Below are 17,751 nucleotides of genomic sequence, written 5' to 3' on the forward strand. Positions count from 1 at the left end.
TTTTGTATTAATTACTTCTTGTATGTTGTCCTTTATGTGCAATAAACGAGATACATTTTCTTCACTCAGCTGAATACACTGGTCATCGAGTATGCATTTAATTGAAAAATAGTTGGATACACGGCATTTGACTACCGACACGACCTTGTTTTCGTCTGAATGAAGATACTTTGACTCCATGAACGTTTTCTTCTCGAGAACAGGTATAAGCGATTCAAAAAATTCGGTACTCATTTTCACGCGTTGAGAATTTACGTTAATATGAACAACACAATTCATTAAAGAGGCTGGATCGATCCCTATATTTAAAAACACGTTGTCATCCAAGAAAAAGGTTGAACAGTCAATAAGTTGATTAGACATTATGAAACACTGGAGGTTATAAGCACCAATTCTGAGAGACAAGGCTACACTGAGATTTATAATAAGTACCTATTACGTTTCATGAAAAATTAAAACACTATTAAACATTTTTTTTTTTTTTTTCTGGTAATACGAGAATGCTGACATATTTTTTTTCTCTCTCTTCGTTATATACGGGTATCGTACAGTATCACTGATTTAGTACTGTTTTCACAGTGATATCGCTCTGGTGTGTTTATTGAAATAATAATTCAAAATGTTTAAATGTGATCAATGTGTTTCTGTTTTCTCGCGGAAAGATGCTTTGTTCAGGCATGTAAAGTACCATAGTAGTACTAAACAATTTAAGTGTACTATTTGTCTAAATAATTTTACTAGAAACGATTCTCTCCAACGACACATGAAAAGTATTCACGGTGAGTAAATTTTATACAATATTAGGATTCTATCGGTGAAAATATTATTTTTATCACTATGCTTATATTATTTTCAACCGTTCGCGAGCGTGTGTGTGTGTGCGCGCGCTCGCGCGCTATATTCCAACCATATAACACTGATTTTTTATTTTTCACTTAATAAATTAATACTCGTATAATAAAATATGCTATCCGAGCGTTAAAAGGGGTTTAGTATATACAACTCTACGTACATGATAGTAGTATTTAATTCGCGTTTGAAATAACAGTATTGTTCCATTTTAGGTATTTTAAACAGTAATGCACAGACTATTACAACTACAGCTACAAGTAATGCACAGCCAATTACAACTTCAGCTACAACTACAAGTATGATTTATATACATATTTATAGTTAAATAATTTACATAATTTATATTTTACAGATGATACAATCTTTGAAGATGATGATGATTTTTGTATTGCAGTGTTAGATGAGACCGAAAAAAATGGATTGAGTGAAAGTATGTATATATCAAATGTTTTGATCTTATACTAAATTAAAATTTTTAACATAGATGATAACAACGGGTTTGATGACGGCAACGACGATGTATGTCTTGAAGCGTTGGACAGGGCCGAAAAAAGTGGCTTATTTGAAAGTACGATACATATTATAATTTTATGACAATATTTATTTGTTTGTTTTTTCAGATCGGTCTAGAATGATTGAAATATCTGATAATATTTACGTCGAGGATATACCACCTGGCTCTTCGAACCAATGTATGTATGTATAATATTATCTTTAGTTATATGACCCGTTTATTCAATTAATTATTTTAGGTACACCCAGGCGAAATCATAAGCGTCCAGTGCCTGAACAATCGAGATACGATGGTATTTATAGTTATAACTTTTTAGTTTTAATATTATGCTTATATATTTTTTTTTTTTATGTAGTTAATAATTCCGAAACATCGACCTACAATATAAGAACAAAACGTCGTAGATTATTAGAAGTTTTACAAGGCGGTTTTAATTTAATCAATTCTTCTTTAAACCAGATATGCAGAGAATATTATACAAGAAATTTCGACACCCAATTATTAAATTATAAAACATTTTTAAATAACACTAAACCGCATTTAATCCAGTTAATTAACAGTTTTGACGGCGAAATAAAATACAACCTGAAATTGGAAGCGACATACCACAATCCAAAAAATTCCCGAATCTGATGAAAACAGGGCTTTCAAAACTGCGGCAAAAGAATTTTTTCTGGCTAATGATATTCACAAACAAATAGAACAAGATTATAATAAATTACTGGAGGAACAGGAAGTGTATAAGTCAAAAGGCAGTGGACTTACACTTAAATCTATTGATGGGCTGCTAGTAGGTGTCTATAAATATATTCCGTTAAGAGGGTCGTCATACATACAACTTCCGAATGACATAAAATTAAAAAAGTGTGTGATTAATTGTCAAAACAGCGATGACATGTGTTTCAAATATTCAATTCTATCTAGACATGTCAATCAACACATTGCTCATAGAGTAGGAAAACATTACGACGATCTCGAAAACCTCTACGATTTTTCTCATTTAATTTATCCGGTAAACTATAAAGACATAAAGAAACAATTTGAAAAATTCAATCCGACAGTTTCAGTTAATGTTTACGGATTAAAAAACGGATCCCGAACAATACAGAACAAACATGCATCAAATAAACCTGATATGACTATCGTATATCCCCTTAAAACATCTACGGAAAAAGATAACCACTACGAGTTGCTATTAATATCTAATAACACGAAACATCACTTCTGTTTGATAACCAATTTTTCGAGACTTATTAATAATCAAATGACGTCAAACAAACATTATTCGGAGTATTGCAAAAGATGTTTATCTAAATTTAACAACACACCAGCAAAAACCGCTATTGAGGGCCTGTGTTACCACAAGCAATTCTGCGGGGATCATGAATCAATTTCGCCGATTATGCCAACACCTAACATAAAAGTCAAGTTTGATAAAGTAGAACATACTCAGTTCCACCCGTTCATAATATTCGCTGATTTTGAAAGTATACTAGAAAAAAATAATGCTAATGCAGGTCCTAACACTAAGCTTATTCAAAACCATAATTGTATGAGTTATTGTATACATGTAGTATCAAATAACGTTCCTGAAGCGCTGTTGAAAAAATTTAAAATACCTAGGAAACCTATTGTTTATAGAGGAAATGAAAATATGAGTTACGAATCGATAGCTCTGCGATTCGTGAAAGATGTAACCGAAATTGCAAATCGAATTGATATGCTTTTATGTACAAATATAAGTATTAAGATGACAGCGGAAGACATTTTAAAACACTCTAAAGCAACAAAATGTCAGGTGTGCGATAAATCGTTTGTTTTAAACGATGTCACTAAAGTTGAAGATCATTGTCACTTAACTGGGAAGTTTAGGTGTACATTGTGCAGTTCGTGCAACCTTAAACTGAAGCGTCCGGACTTTGTGGCATGTGTGTTTCATAATTTATCAAATTACGATGCACATTTTATCGTTCGACAACTTTGGTTTGACAATAAAAAAATTTCAGTCATCCCCAACAGCGAGGAGAAGTATATTTCATTCACAAAACATATTAATAACCGGTTTAGTATTAGATTTATAGATTCGTTGAGGTTTATGAGCTCGAGTTTGTCCAGCTTGGCAAATGATTTAGTTGCGGCAGGTCAAGACAAATTTAATGAAACGTTGAAAGTATTCACAAAAGATGAATTACCATTAACAACGCGAAAAGGTTGTTTTCCTTATGAATATTTGAGCGATTGGGGCAAACTAAACGAAACATCTCTTCCGGCCAAACATACATTTTATTCCTCGCTTCAGGATGAGCACATTCCAGACGAAGATTATGAACATGCACTTAAAGTATGGGATAAATTTAAGTGTAAAAATCTGGGTGAATACAGTGACTTGTATTTAAAAATTGACACCCTCATACTGGCAGATGTGTTTCAAAATTTTAGAAATTTATGTTTTAAAATGTACGGCCTCGACCCGGCTTATTATTACACTGCCCCAGGGTTTTCTTTTGCATGTATGTTAAAACATACTAAAGTCGAGATTGAGTTAATATCTGATTATACGATGTTGCTCGCGGTGGAGAAAGGAATCAGGGGTGGAATGGCGCAGGCTAGCAAACGATATTCAAAGGCTAATCATCCTGACGCAACCAGTTACGATTCCAATAAAGAACATAATTACATTATATACATTGATGCATGCAATTTGTACGGGTGGTCTATGAAGAAAAAATTACCTTTAAATAATTTTAAATGGTATGAAGGCGACGTTAATTCGGCGTTATCATTGTTAGAACAACTGGATGAAAATTCAAATATAGGTTTGATCTACGATGTTGATGTGTCATATCCCGATACTTTGCACGATGAGCACAATGATTTACCTTATTTACCGGAAAGAACAAAACCTGATGGCAGCAATGTTACAAAATTATTTGCGACGTTCCACGTCAAGAAACATTATGTTGTTCATTATATGGCACTCAAACAGTCAATTTCGGCGGGACTAGTAGTGGATAAGGTACACAGAGTCGTACAATTTAATCAAACTGCTTGGCTTGCACCGTATATAGATAAGAACACAGAAATGAGAAAAAATGCAAAAAATAAATTCGAGGAAAATTTTTTTCAGCATATGAATAATGCCGTAAGTTAAGATAGAACTAATTATTATTATTATTATTAATATGTAATGATTTATTTATTTTTTTTTTTTAAAGATATTTGGAAAAACGATGGAATCTAAACGCAATCGCAAAAAAATTGAACTCGTCACTGACGCCTTGAGGATGCAAAAACTTGTTAACAAACCTACGTTTAAGGACGTCACAATATATAGTGAAAATTTGTGTGCAGTACACCTGAAGAACATAGAAATAACATTTGACAAACCTATTGCATGCGGGATGGCTATATTAGATATTTCAAAAACTCTAATGTACGACTTCCATTATAATGTCATGAAAAAACATTACAAGAATAATATTTCTTTAATGTACATGGACACAGGTATTTTTATTCTTTGTATATAAATACTAAATATTCAATTACATTATTAATTTTTTCAGACTCATTCGTATATGATGTTGTAACAAACGATTATTACAATGACCTCGGATCCAATCCCGATATATTACATCGCATGGACACGTCGAATTTACCAAAACATCACCCATGCTATCGAGAAGAAAGAAAAAAGGTTCCCGGGATGTTCACCGATGAAGTTGAAGGGGAATTCATTGATGAGTTTGTAGCTCTTAGAGCTAAATCGTATGCCTTTTCAGTGTCTGGTTTAGAGACAATCAAAGCCAAGGGTGTCAAAAAACATGTAATTAAAAATAACTTGACGTTAGAAGACCATAAGAAATGCCTGTTTAATGAAATCGGTCAAGATCCATTCAGAGAAATGTATTCTATACGATCATATAAACATAGAATCCATACTATCTTATCTAAAAAGCTCGCACTGAATTCTTATGACGACAAACGGTATGTGCTCGAAGATGGAATTAACACATTAGCTCATGGTCATTACAGAATCGAGTGTCTTGAGCTATATAATATATATCATTAAATAATAATTTAATTATATGTTTTACTCAATATGATGGAGAGCCTACAACAAATAAAAACACGGAGTCTTCATTATATTTTTTTTTCTTTATTTATAAACTTGCAATTTTAATCAATTGAAAATATGTATATAATATATATAGTGTAATTTTACAATGTAGAAAAAAAAAAATTATAATCTTAAAAATTATTAACATACCATTTTTTTAATGCAAATACTTTATACAATGTACATTGTTTTGGATTGAAATCCTTATGAAAAATACAGCATGGTAGTGTTTCTCCGTTCAATTGACAAATCCGTGGACATTCCAAATTTTCAAAGTTGAATACTGTGGCATGTGGCATAAACTCGTTGATAATCTGTTGTTTTTGAGAGCCCTTAACGTAAATTCTATCGAATTTTAACGATTGAAATATTTTCTGTATTTCTCCATACTCTACATCACCATATTCCAACGTTAAACCGTGATATAAACGCTTCAGCCAACTGTTTACGCTTCGACTTTTTGCATCTTGTTTTAAAGATGTATGTTTAAATATCCAGTGTTGGTTGGACCATGTTTCAGTATCTACTATAGACATTTCTTTGATAAAGTACTTGTTGTTGACTCCGAGAATGCACTGAACGTCCAAGATAGCCGACGACATATTTTTAGATGAATTAGTTTTTATAATAATTTGTTGTACCGAATGGATTGACTTCTGAACAACCACTGAAACTATTTTTTAACATCATCCTTATGTATCCATGAATTATGGGAATTGTCAAATCCCACCCACTTGACATATATCTGGTCCCCCTTCTTTCGTACAATTTTTTCAATTAAATAATCATTTGGATAATTGGTTTTAGATAATTCTTCGGTGTAAAAACAGCCGGCTATTGGACCATCATTATAATCGTGTAACTGATAAGTTGGTGGTATTGTTTTATTTATTTTTACTATTGTAAATATTTCTGTTGACCAATTGGGTAAATACCCTTTTGTGAAAACTCCTTTGTGAATGCTTATTCGAACTTTATCGCCGACATGAAATTTTACTTTTCTATTAGTGATTGTACGTTGTTTCAAAGTAACTAGTGAAGGATTTTCGTCTGCCTGCAATGGTGTCATCCCAATCGTTCTGTGTTTCGCATTGTTGTAATTATTGATTAGGTCAGGTAAAATTGATATCCATTCTTGTGAACCCAGAGCAGTAAATTCTCTATACATGTTTGTTTTTAAAGTTCGATTAAACCTTTCCACAAAACAGGCTTTTGTCGTGGAATATGTGCTATACTTTTTTATATTATGCTTAGTCATTAACATGTCAAACTTTGAATTATAAAATTCTTTGCCATTATCTACCTGCAACAGTTTGGGCGACCTATCTACAAGTATTGTAGACATGGCTTTGGTCACTTCACACCCTGTTTTTGTTTTCAATGGTACGGCCCAGGCGAATTTCGTAAAACAATCAATCACACAGAGAATATAATTATATCCTTTGTTTTTCTTTGAAAGTGGAATCATCTCGACCAAGTCAGCCTGCCACAAATCGTTTTTTCCATACACATTTACTCTTCGCCTCGTATAATTTTTCCTAGCCGGTCTGTGAAGTTCGATAGCTATGTTGCGTTTATACATTTGGTATTTTCCTTGTTATACCAGATTCGTACAGTTCTTCAAAAATAGATAATATTTCGTTTGAAACCCCAGTGTTTCCAGCAGATTGAGAGGCTAAAAGAAGTCGCAACCTATCAACCAGCTCATTTGGGTCATTCCAATATACTAAATTATGTGTTTGTAATTTCACACCCATTCCCGATGGAAATAGCTTGCAAATAATTTGTGTATATTTTGTACCACCTTTCTTAATTTTTGCACCGTCCTGTGTCAAATGTGCTGAAGTTTGTATTAGTATTTCTTTATATGTATTTAAATCATTATCAGTATATTGCATTGGATATCTGAAACATAATAACTCAACAAGTCCAGGCGTTAGCTGATAAGACGTATCTTTGATAATTATTGCGTTGTTTTTGAATTTTACTTCTTCTTGACCTAACTTGCTTTTTCCATTAGAAAATTTTTTTGGACCATATATTTTATCTTTTTCCTCTTCTTCTAATGTACGAAAAATTTCAGACTGGCTATCGGATACTATATATGGGGTACCTTCAGCTATAATTTCATTATTACCGGCTTCGGAATTTTGTAATTTGTTCAACGGTTCGATTATTGGTTTAAATGTTTGCGTTACATAAGATTGAATATCAGCTTCACCTCTTTTCAATGCTTCAAATTTACGTTTAATGTTTTTCTTGGCAATAACTAATTCGTTCAACACTGCACTTCTGTTTTCCATGGTTGAGAATGAACTACATTGTTTTATACAACGATAAATGTGTCGAAACCGTGTCGATACCGTCCGTTGTCACGTTCACAGTCTTTACTTATCACGACGAAATTAAATCTCACCCTACTCCAACACAAAGTACAAAACTCTTTAAATTCAGAATAGTTCATATCACCCGAACAGTGTTCCATATAAACGTGTTTTAAATTAGTCTCGTCTTGCTTGAATAATATAATCATGTTGCTATTATCTCGAATAATTTGTTTGGGTATGCGAGCGAATGATTGTGCTAGATAGAACACGTCGATATTGTTGTGTCTACAACGCGTGTAGTAAGAACGTACGATATTTTGATTTTCACATAAAATATCGTCAAATATAAAAACAGAATCTGGTAATGCTTTTTCTGGTGGGATAACCTCGTCGTTTTCGTGAAAAGTGAATAACTGAACGCCCTCTACATCTTTTAAAATTTCACAAAGCATTTTATATTTAGGTTGATCGAGTGTTTTCGAATATATATAAACGTTGTGAAAACGTATACCATTGATGTTAGTCAATAAAGCATAAATCAAATTTGTCTTGCCGCATCCGGAAGGCCCGACAACTAAAGCACGACAAGTATTCGGTAAAAGCTTCCCATGCCTCAATTGGAGACTCGTAGGCGGGTCGACATTTTCCACTGTGAGTTTTATTTCTTGATCTACAAACTTCATTATAAATACTTGGGTAATCTCTGTAATCTAATCATTACACGATGTCACCCGTTCGAAGAAACAACAAGAATAAAGGCGGAGGTATCGTGAACACTCTTATAAACAAATTACCATTTGAACTTCATTTACCGGGTAATTATAAACCATACAACACACATAACATTCAATATAATCGACTCATAATTTTAGGTTATCAGTACTGCGGCCCAGGTACAAAATTGAAAAAACGATTAGATCGCGGCGATAAAGGTATAAACCCCCTAGACTCGTTGTGTAAAGAACACGATATCGCTTATGATCACAGCAACTCTTTGACTGATCGTCAAAAAGCAGATTATATATTAGAAAACCAGGCTTGGAATAGATTCAAGTCAAAAGACTCTAATTTAAAAGAAAAGACAGCAGCGTGGTTGGTCACTACTGGCATGAAGGCAAAACGAAAAATGGGTGCTGGATGTGGATTCAACGCAGCAGTCAAGGCAGCTAAAAATGTATTTAAAAAAAATATGAAAGAAAAAAACATGATGAAATTAACAAAAAAATGTTTTGTGGCAGCTAAAAAAATATTTCTTAAAAACAGCAAAAAAGCTCGGGTACCTCGTGTTATACCTTTACCGAAAACTGGAGGAATGTTACCACTGATACCAATTTTTGCCGGTTTATCCGCACTCGGAGCGCTGACGGGGGGTATTGCTAACGTCGTAAAGACCGTTAGCGAATTCAATAGAAATGAACCTACACATTTGGGCAGAGGTTTATACCTCGCCCCTAATAAAGGTGGCTCGTATAAGATCGATAAAGGTAAAGGACTATATCTCTCTTCACAAGGAGGTAGTTCGTATAAAAGAAAGGGAGTCCATAAATCTGTGAAGAAAACCGTAAAAAGGAAAAAAAACTAATTACTACGTTACCCAAAAGAGCTTTGTACGATTATGAAATTATAAAACACGCGCACATAATGAAAATACCTCATTTCATCGCAGTGTTTTCCAGAGATAGGTTACCTAAACGTGCTAAGCATATAGAATCGGCTGTAATCAATTTGGACGTTGAAAAAAGTACCGGAACTCGTATAAGAAAATCGGAAAACAAGTAGAATATTACGACAGTTTTGGAAATCTACCACCACCACTGGAACTACAATCGTACCTCAGCGGATGTAAAATACAATATAATTACACTAGGCATCAACTTTATAACACATATAATTGTGGTCATTTGTGTTTGAAATTTTTATCATGTACACGATAACATTAAACGGTAATTCCAGCGAAATGTCTTGTGATATTTTCCCGTCGTTAGAAGTACAAAATACCTCTCAGCTGTGTCTTTTAAGCCTGCAAACACATAATTCTATACCAAACGTAGAACCAGATTGCAATACAATAGGTTTTCACGATTCACTCGGAAAATGTGTGACTGTGACTATACCTACGGGATCGTACGAAATAATTAACTTGGAGTCGATGATTCAAAAACTATTACCGAATCATGTTACTTTGTTTCAACTCAAGGCCGATGGTAGCACATTGAAATGCTCCATGACGTGTAGTCATGATGTTGATTTCACTATTGAACATAATATATCGAAAATATTAGGGTTTGAGAATAAAGTTTATTCTGCCAAGACACTACACGAATCTGAACGGATAGTCAACATAATGAAAGTTAACTGTATAAAAATAGATTGCAATCTAATTTCTGGTTCATTCAGTAATGGTATACCGAGCCAGACTATACACGAGTTTTTCCCTTCTTCGCCGCCTGGACATAAAATCATAGAAGTCCCAAAACATTTAGTTTTCTACCGGCTTAATTCTTCGTCTATAAGTAAAGTGAATATAGTACTAAGAGATCAAGATAATAATTTGATCAATTTAAGAGGGGAGCCAATCACAGTTCGTATACAAATTAAACATTAAAATGGCTATTAAGTTCAACAGCTATATAAAAAGAAATGCTATCAAGAGTCGCTACAGTTCTACTAACAAGATTAATACGTCGAGACGTACGCCGATTGTAAAGAAACTAACAAAGAACAATCTATCATTTCTATGGTCTTTAAAAGTTCTATAATCATGGATGACATGTATTTGGACGTGGCTGGCGGATATGAAGATGAATGCAAAATAACTCAAATGCAGTACCACTCTTTCCTCCCCTATTCTTCAACAGCTTTATCCAATAACGACGAAATTAGAATATCCATTCAAAATATGGACGCTTACACTCTCCCCTGCGAGAGCTATCTCTATATTGAAGGTAAATTAAATATACCGGCAGATATTGCATCACATGCGAACGAAATTAATTCGAACGAAATTAATTTTACAAATAATGGTTTGGCGTTTTTGTTTTCTGAAATCCGGTATGAAATTAACGGTGTTGAAATACAAAAATTAAAATCTCCTGGAATATCATCGAGTCTTAAAGGGTTTTGCTCACACACACCGAATGAATTGAACAATCTAAAAAATGCTGCTTGGGACGTAGAAATGAATGTCAGTGAAAATAAAAATTTCACGTTAAATAACAAATTTGCTGGTTGTATCCCGCTCAAACACTTGTTTGGATTTTGTGAAGATTATAAAAAAATACTACTCAACTGCAACCAAAAAATAATTTTAAAAGATCGTCTACGGACTCTGATGCGTTGTACGTTTCCGAGACCACTGCGAATGACAATAAAGAAAAACTCAAAAAAGTAGTGATTGAGCTGAGTAACATTATTTGGAAGATGCCGGTTATCAGGGTGAGTGACAAAGAAAAAATAAAACTATTAAAAGTATTAGACTCTCGTAAACAACTCTCGTGTGCGTTCAGAAATTGGGACTTGTGCGAATATCCGGTTCTCCCTCAAAACACTTCTCATTCGTGGACGGTTAAATCGAGCAGTTTGCTCGAGAAACCCAGATTTGCATTAATTGGCTTTCAAACAGATCGAAAAAATAATTTATTTAATCCGTCTGGACGATTCGATCACTGTTACCTGAAAAACCTTAAAATACATCTAAATTCTGAAGTGTATCCATACGAAGATTTCCGTTCAGATTTCACAAACAACGTTACGGCCATTTTATATAAAGCATATACAGATTTCCAAAAATCATACTACGATAGAGAATATAGTGAGCATCTACTGTCAAAAACCATTTTTGAACAATACGTACCAATCATAGTCGTAGATTTATCACGACAAAACGACAACGTAAAATCGTCGACTGTTGATTTACGCATCGAGTTCGAAACAGGCAAAGCCATTCCAGCGAAGACTGCAGCTTATTGTCTCATTTTACACGATCAAATTATAAATAACTTATAACCCTTTTAATGGCGATGTAAGGAAATTGTAAATAGTTTGTAAATAAAAATACTTTTTTTAAACATCACGTTGTTTTTTATTATCATCGACCAAAGCCACAATAAAAATGTAAGTATAAAATATTACATTTTTTTTTTTTTTTTTTTATTAATGTACCAAAGTCACAATAAAATATTACATAATGAATTATTTTCCAAAACTCAATCTACGGCTTGCTATTTCCCTTTCACGTGCTACGAATGCTGTTGTCTTAGGTCTGCTGACTTCAGGCTAAAAAAAAAAAATGTTTTTGTTTAGTATAAAATAATATGCAAAAATATGTTTGTATTACCTCAATTTTTGCCGAATAAGATAACCAGCCTCTTGCTAATTGTTTGAGTGCTTTGATTTTCAAATCTGCTATTAAGCAAGTACCTGCGACTGGAATACATTCTTTCAGTTTCCTAACTTCGATGCGGTTCAAATAATCTTCAACATCGGTTATGGCTGTATCTTTAGATAACGGCATTTCCTTTCCGAGAAACATTGAAATCTTACATGCCTGATCCAATGCAGTGGGCCGTGTGTACATTGTTTTCATCTGAATAACTTCTTCAATGGCACCACTTAACTGTAAGATCCTTGCAACATTCCCTTTTGTCAACTGCACATTCTGGTCTTGAAGCAAACATTTGATTGACAGTATGTTGTTGCCGTTGCATTCTTCGATTGACATCAATTTAAACTCCTCTAACAGTAAATGTGATGGTAGTGAAAAATTGATGTTTTTAAGTAATACATTAAGCGATTCATATAAGTCCACACTCATTTTTACACATTGCATGTTACTTGTAATACATACAACACAATTTAACAAAAAATCCAGATCTAGACCTATATTTATAAAAATATTATCGTCCACGAAAAAAGTCGAACAGTCGATAAGTTGACTAGCCATTATGATGGATCAAACGCACAAATTGTCACTTCTTGAAGAGCGGGTTACGACTGACTTGTCCTATGCTCGTGTCACACGTTTTATGCAGTGCTGCCGTGTGGAGCGGGGATTAATCCCTACTCTATCCTTTATGGTGGGGATATGTATAACGAAATGAATAACACACATGTTATGATATAAAGAATATTTATTATCATCATTAATAAGATATTATTAAATAAAAAATTAATTTCGTATTCCTCTGAGTTGATTGAGACTTGCCGTCTGTTTAGTCAAACAAAGATGGTGGGGATGGTGAAAATCTGTTAAAGTAAGTCGGCCCATCGTTCTCGTCAACAGCCTGTAATAAAAATTTATCAATATCCGTTTATCAAGTAAATAATGTGTGTATTACCATAGGTTTGATTTTCCGAATTGGTGCCCTCGTTGGTAAACTCTAACGTGTTGAAAAGTATTCTCGAAACCCCCTTTCCTCGTCAGCACCCTAAAAATAAAATAACGGTTAACTCGATAAAAATATTTTTTTTAATTTTTAAATTACCCGTGACTGTGATAAATCGTTTTCGTCATGTATAATCGACGGTGACAAAATTGAGTATCTTGGTGGCGATATGTCAACGTTAAAAGCTTCCGTTTTATTCTGTAATAAAAATAAGTAATCATGATACAAAAATTTAACTATCGAAATATTTAAATAAATTTTCATACATTTATAGAGTTATTCAGCTTTTCCATCCATTTGATTGCCAGCTGTTCAGTTGCGAGTAATTTTATCTGATGTATGAAACTCTGTTTGTTTTTCGGTATATGGCTTGTGATTAATTCGGCATGAATTCCTTTTGTTATTGAAACTACTTCTTCAAGTTTCGCTGATTTATCAACATTAAAATCGGTTTTAAGGCAGTCGGTTATTTGATCGATTTGATTTAAAATAATAGGTCGTGTGATGGCGATTTTCATTGTTATGGTTTCAAGAATTGTGCTCTCTAAATCTTGAACTGTCATAAGATCTCTTCGATTTAATATAGTTCTACATCCGTCTATTTGTTTAGACTCCATGACCAATACATTATCTCCCTTATATACCATACTCGTGAGCAAAACAAATTCATCTTCCAAAAAAATAATTTTTTTATAACGTACAGTAGTATCCAGAATGTAAGATAAAACATGGCCCATCACTGAGTAAATACGCCTCAAGAAGTCTGGAGAAATATTTACATAGCGCGACGGTGTAATTATTTGCACGATGATATTGAACTCATCTTTTGAATCGAAACCAACGTTTAAAAATTTACGGTTTTCAAAATCTATTGTAAAATTAGTGCAATCGATAAGTTCAGTCGGAGATGTAGGCCCAACATATTTGTACAACCGATTCATTTCACTGATTGATCCACCCATAATAACACTGTTATAAAACTCGCGACTTGACACTGTTAAAACAAAACTAAGACTGAATGTTCATACACTGAATTATTAACTAATTGTTTCGAGTATGGTGAGGATAATAACTTATAGTGGGGAAACGGTTCTGTAGTGGGAGACTATATCAAGTATACCTAATATGAGTGTTTTATATATGTATACCGTGGGTTAGGTCACGTCCGACGGCGGCACCTATGGCGGGGCAGGGAGCGGTGGGATGTGGTGGCGGTGTGATGTGGTGGCGGGGCGGGGAGCGGTGTACCGACGGCGGCACCTATGGCTGGGCAAGGAGCGGTGGGATGTGGTGGTGGTGGGATGTGGTGGCGGTGTGATGTGGTGGCGGGGCGGGGAGCGGTGTACCGACGGCGGCACCTATGGCTGGGCAAGGAGCGGTGGGATGTGGTGGCGGTGGGATGTGGTGGCGGTGGCGGTGGCGGTGGTGGCGGTGGTTCCAGTAGTGGCTTTTTTACCCTACTAGTAATAATTTGGCAAATATGAAATGATATATGGTGGCACATGGCAAATATAAAATAATTATAATTGGGCGCATGGCAATTACAAAATAGTAATAATTTGGCAAATATGAAATGATATATGGTGGCACATTGTAGGTGTTATCGGGATGGGGCTTGAATAAGCAATCGACACGCCGTTTGGTATGACTACGTTTATTTACACACTTCACAAACACTCAAGAACACTCAGGAACGTATGCAGCGTCGACGACGGTCGGGCAAAAGCTGCCGACCCCGCCGTCGCTAGCCGCCGCCGGCGGCCCGTGCCGCCGGCGACGGCCAGACCGGTTTTCGGTCGCGATCTCGCGGACGTCGATGGAGACGCCGCGGTCGTCGCGATAACGACCGCGACAACATGGCAAATCTAACAATATAAAATTTGTCGCATGCTTTCCCGGCCCACGGGGGGCGACACACCATATCACTCATGGTGTGTCCTCGCAGGGTTACCGGGAAAACGTGCTGGTAAAATATAACATATTACGACTTTCGACATGATGAGCTGCGTGGTCTGTGTTGTCTGGAGCTGTTGGCCGCCTCCCGGGCCCTCATGGCTGGCTTAGCCCATCATCGTGGTTGACGGTAAGCGTCGAGAATGTTGGACAATCGGTGTATACCCGATGAGGTCGGTGGATGTAAACAAATATCAATCGGTTGGCCGTGTGGTCCGTGCGTTGATCGTTGAACAGACGGGTGGATGGTGTCGACCAGGCAGGTGTGGAGCCGTGAAAAAACAAGTACCGGCCAGGCACAGCGTAGGTGAAAAGTGTTTTACTGTGCCGAGACCCGGCGACGGCGATGGTCCGGTGCCGGCGACGGAGCTTTTCAGTGTTGATGAGGTGGGGCAGGTCAGTGTCGTGTATTAGAGGGAATTGTTACAATAATTTCGGGTCGTACAGCATGGCCTGCGGGCCGTACCGGCGGACGCGACGAAAGCGCTGGAGGTGACGGGTGGCGGGCAACCGCGGCACGTCGGTGACGAACACTGCATGATGAAGGGGGGAACGGGGAACATTTATTGCATAACGCTGCGGTCATGTGTGCATTAGCGTGCGATATCTACTTTTATTACTAATGGTTATAAGAATAAAGGTGCGTTGACTTGTCAACAACGTTAGCAATAGGTGTGTTCGGGGAATGTTATGATAATTTATAAGGCTGAAAATTCCGTGACGTTACAATATAAACATAAGATTAAACCTTAAATATAATTTAAGATGTATATTATAAATCGTGTAAAATTAAATAACTATTTAAAATTAAATCAACTTACGTGCAACTATTAAAGACAGAGAATACCCCATAATAATTAATAAGTGTATAATATATTTTATATTTATAAAATATGCATTAAATTTTATGATTATGGTGAAAAATCAAGTGAATTATTTGAAAGGTTTGCAATGCATTTTCAAGTTTTTCGGTAGAATATTAATTTCAAAACATAGTACCTAGTACAGGTAAAAAATCAATTGAATTTTATTTGATATAGAGTTTTTAGTTATAAGATATTCATAATTATATGTCTACTATCAGGTCATGAATAGAATTAAACATTATAAATACGTAGTTTAAGGTTAATATTAAATTATAATAGATTATAAATTTATAACTAACAGTTTTTTTTGTAAAACTCGGAAAATGGAATGCAGATAATTAAAAAATGAAATCAAACTTCTCATCTAAATTATGTTGAATATTATATAAATATAAGATTATACTTTAAATATATTTATGTTGCATATAATAAATCGTGTCAAATTAAATAATTATTTAAAATTAAATCAACATACAAACTATAATAGACAGAGAATACTGGATACTAATTAGTAATTATTAAGTGTATAATATATTGTTTAATTATAAAATATTCATTAAATATTATAATTAAAGTGGAAAATCATGTGATTTATTTGAAATGTTTGGAATGAATTTTCAAGTTATGCGGTAGAATATAAATTTCAAAACATAGTAGAACAGGTAAAAAATCATTTGAACTTAAATTGAAATAGAGTTCTTAGTTATGGCATATTCAGTCTTATATATCTACTATCAGGCCATGCATAGACTTAAACATTATAAATACGTAGTTTAAGGTTAATATTAAATTATAATAGATTATAACTAACAGATTTTTTTTTAAATAAAATCGGAAAATTGAATGCGGATTTAAAAAATAATAAAAACGCTTCTTATCTAAACTATGTTAAATATTATATAAACATAAGATTAAAACTTAAATATAATTTAAAATGCATATTATAAATCGTGTAAAATTAAATAAATATTTAAAATTAAATCAACTTACGTGCAACTATTAAAGACAGAGAATACCCAATGATAATTAATAAGTGTATAATATATTTTATATTTATAAAATATTCATAAAATGATATGATTAAAGTGGAAAATCAAGTGATTTATTTGAAATGTTTGAAATTAATTTTCAAGTTTTCCGGTAGAATATAAATTTCAAAACATATTAATAATTAGGGTAGAAAAATCATTTAAACTTAACTTGTAATAACATATTTATACTTTATTGTCTACTATCAGGCCATGCATAGAATTAAACATTACAAACACGTAGTTTAAGGTTAAATAGGTTAATATTTAATTATAATAGATTATAAGTATAACTAACAGCTTTTTTTTTTAGAAACTCGGTAAATTGAATGCAGATATTTAAAAAATAAAATCACAATTATTATTAACATCATGTTGAATATAATATAAACATAAGATTAAACTTTAAACATATATAAAATGCATATTAAAAATTGTGTAAAATTAAATAATTATTTAAAATTAAATCTACTTACCTTGTTCTAAAATCGACAGAGAATATCCGATAATAATTAATAAGTGTATAATATATTTAATATTTATAAAATATTCATCGTAACATTTGATTGAAGACAGAGAATACTCGATAATAATTAATAAGTGTATAATATATTTTATAATTATAAAATATTCATCAAATTTTATAATTAAAGTTGAAAATCAAGTGATTTATTTGAAATGTTTGGAATGAATTTTCAAGTTATGCGGTA

The 17,751-nt window shown here is 33.8% G+C and overlaps 5 protein-coding genes across 5 annotated transcripts; 3 read left to right on the forward strand and 2 right to left on the reverse strand.

Moving 5' to 3' along the window:
• The first annotated feature begins 619 nt into the window (after positions 1–619).
• Positions 620–5,435, forward strand: LOC149056535 (uncharacterized). Its single transcript, XM_089222269.1, has 10 exons — positions 620–779; positions 1,065–1,148; positions 1,205–1,282; positions 1,337–1,420; positions 1,473–1,544; positions 1,605–1,658; positions 1,722–1,914; positions 2,009–4,508; positions 4,582–4,870; positions 4,930–5,435. The coding sequence occupies exons 1-10, from the start codon at positions 620–622 to the stop codon at positions 5,433–5,435; spliced, it is 4,020 nt and encodes a 1,339-aa protein (XP_089078395.1).
• A 3,044-nt stretch (positions 5,436–8,479) lies between these two features.
• On the forward strand, positions 8,480–9,589 carry LOC149056536 (uncharacterized). Its single transcript, XM_089222293.1, has 3 exons — positions 8,480–8,625; positions 8,683–8,984; positions 9,380–9,589. Exons 1-3 carry the CDS (start codon positions 8,535–8,537, stop codon positions 9,587–9,589), a joined length of 603 nt encoding a protein of 200 aa, XP_089078419.1. The 5' UTR covers positions 8,480–8,534.
• A 982-nt stretch (positions 9,590–10,571) lies between these two features.
• Positions 10,572–11,815, forward strand: LOC149056537 (uncharacterized). Its single transcript, XM_089222294.1, has 2 exons — positions 10,572–11,059; positions 11,125–11,815. Exons 1-2 carry the CDS (start codon positions 10,572–10,574, stop codon positions 11,813–11,815), a joined length of 1,179 nt encoding a protein of 392 aa, XP_089078420.1.
• Positions 11,816–11,890: 75 nt separating this feature from the next.
• On the reverse strand, positions 11,891–12,873 carry LOC149056538 (uncharacterized). The gene is made up of 2 exons (XM_089224643.1): positions 12,147–12,873; positions 11,891–12,085 (listed from the first exon to the last, which is right to left on the reverse strand). Exons 1-2 carry the CDS (start codon positions 12,750–12,752, stop codon positions 12,002–12,004), a joined length of 690 nt encoding a protein of 229 aa, XP_089080769.1. The 5' UTR covers positions 12,753–12,873; the 3' UTR covers positions 11,891–12,001.
• A 48-nt stretch (positions 12,874–12,921) lies between these two features.
• Positions 12,922–15,042, reverse strand: LOC149056539 (uncharacterized). The gene is made up of 4 exons (XM_089224642.1): positions 13,461–15,042; positions 13,294–13,392; positions 13,147–13,236; positions 12,922–13,092 (listed from the first exon to the last, which is right to left on the reverse strand). The coding sequence occupies exons 1-3, from the start codon at positions 14,154–14,156 to the stop codon at positions 13,189–13,191; spliced, it is 843 nt and encodes a 280-aa protein (XP_089080768.1). The 5' UTR covers positions 14,157–15,042; the 3' UTR covers positions 12,922–13,092; positions 13,147–13,188.
• Between the last annotated feature and the right edge of the window lie 2,709 nt (positions 15,043–17,751).

The sequence above is a fragment of the Diuraphis noxia genome, unplaced genomic scaffold (assembly GCF_037042655.1).
Source record: "Diuraphis noxia isolate RWA-SAM2 unplaced genomic scaffold, SU_Dnox_SAM2 contig0003, whole genome shotgun sequence".
Lineage (NCBI taxonomy): Eukaryota > Metazoa > Arthropoda > Insecta > Hemiptera > Aphididae > Diuraphis > Diuraphis noxia.

Excerpts from the sequence above, each read along its gene's own strand:
- LOC149056539 (XM_089224642.1), bottom strand. The coding sequence starts at position 14,156 with ATGGGTGGATCAATCAGTGAAATGAATCGGTTGTACAAATATGTTGGG. Across the intron at positions 13,393-13,460 it reads AGCTGAATAACTCTATAAAT|AATAAAACGGAAGCTTTTAA; the intron begins GTATGAAAATTT and ends TTTTTATTACAG. Across the intron at positions 13,237-13,293 it reads ACGATTTATCACAGTCACGG|GGTGCTGACGAGGAAAGGGG; the intron begins GTAATTTAAAAA and ends TTTTATTTTTAG.
- LOC149056536 (XM_089222293.1), top strand. The coding sequence starts at position 8,535 with ATGTCACCCGTTCGAAGAAACAACAAGAATAAAGGCGGAGGTATCGTG. Across the intron at positions 8,626-8,682 it reads ATTTGAACTTCATTTACCGG|GTTATCAGTACTGCGGCCCA; the intron begins GTAATTATAAAC and ends TCATAATTTTAG. Across the intron at positions 8,985-9,379 it reads CAGTCAAGGCAGCTAAAAAT|GAAAAAAAACTAATTACTAC; the intron begins GTATTTAAAAAA and ends AACCGTAAAAAG.
- LOC149056535 (XM_089222269.1), top strand. The coding sequence starts at position 620 with ATGTTTAAATGTGATCAATGTGTTTCTGTTTTCTCGCGGAAAGATGCT. Across the intron at positions 4,509-4,581 it reads TTCAGCATATGAATAATGCC|ATATTTGGAAAAACGATGGA; the intron begins GTAAGTTAAGAT and ends TTTTTTTTAAAG. Across the intron at positions 4,871-4,929 it reads TTTAATGTACATGGACACAG|ACTCATTCGTATATGATGTT; the intron begins GTATTTTTATTC and ends TAATTTTTTCAG.
- LOC149056538 (XM_089224643.1), bottom strand. The coding sequence starts at position 12,752 with ATGGCTAGTCAACTTATCGACTGTTCGACTTTTTTCGTGGACGATAAT. Across the intron at positions 12,086-12,146 it reads CTTATTCGGCAAAAATTGAG|CCTGAAGTCAGCAGACCTAA; the intron begins GTAATACAAACA and ends TTTTTTTTTTAG.
- LOC149056537 (XM_089222294.1), top strand. The coding sequence starts at position 10,572 with ATGGATGACATGTATTTGGACGTGGCTGGCGGATATGAAGATGAATGC. Across the intron at positions 11,060-11,124 it reads TGTATCCCGCTCAAACACTT|ATCGTCTACGGACTCTGATG; the intron begins GTTTGGATTTTG and ends TAATTTTAAAAG.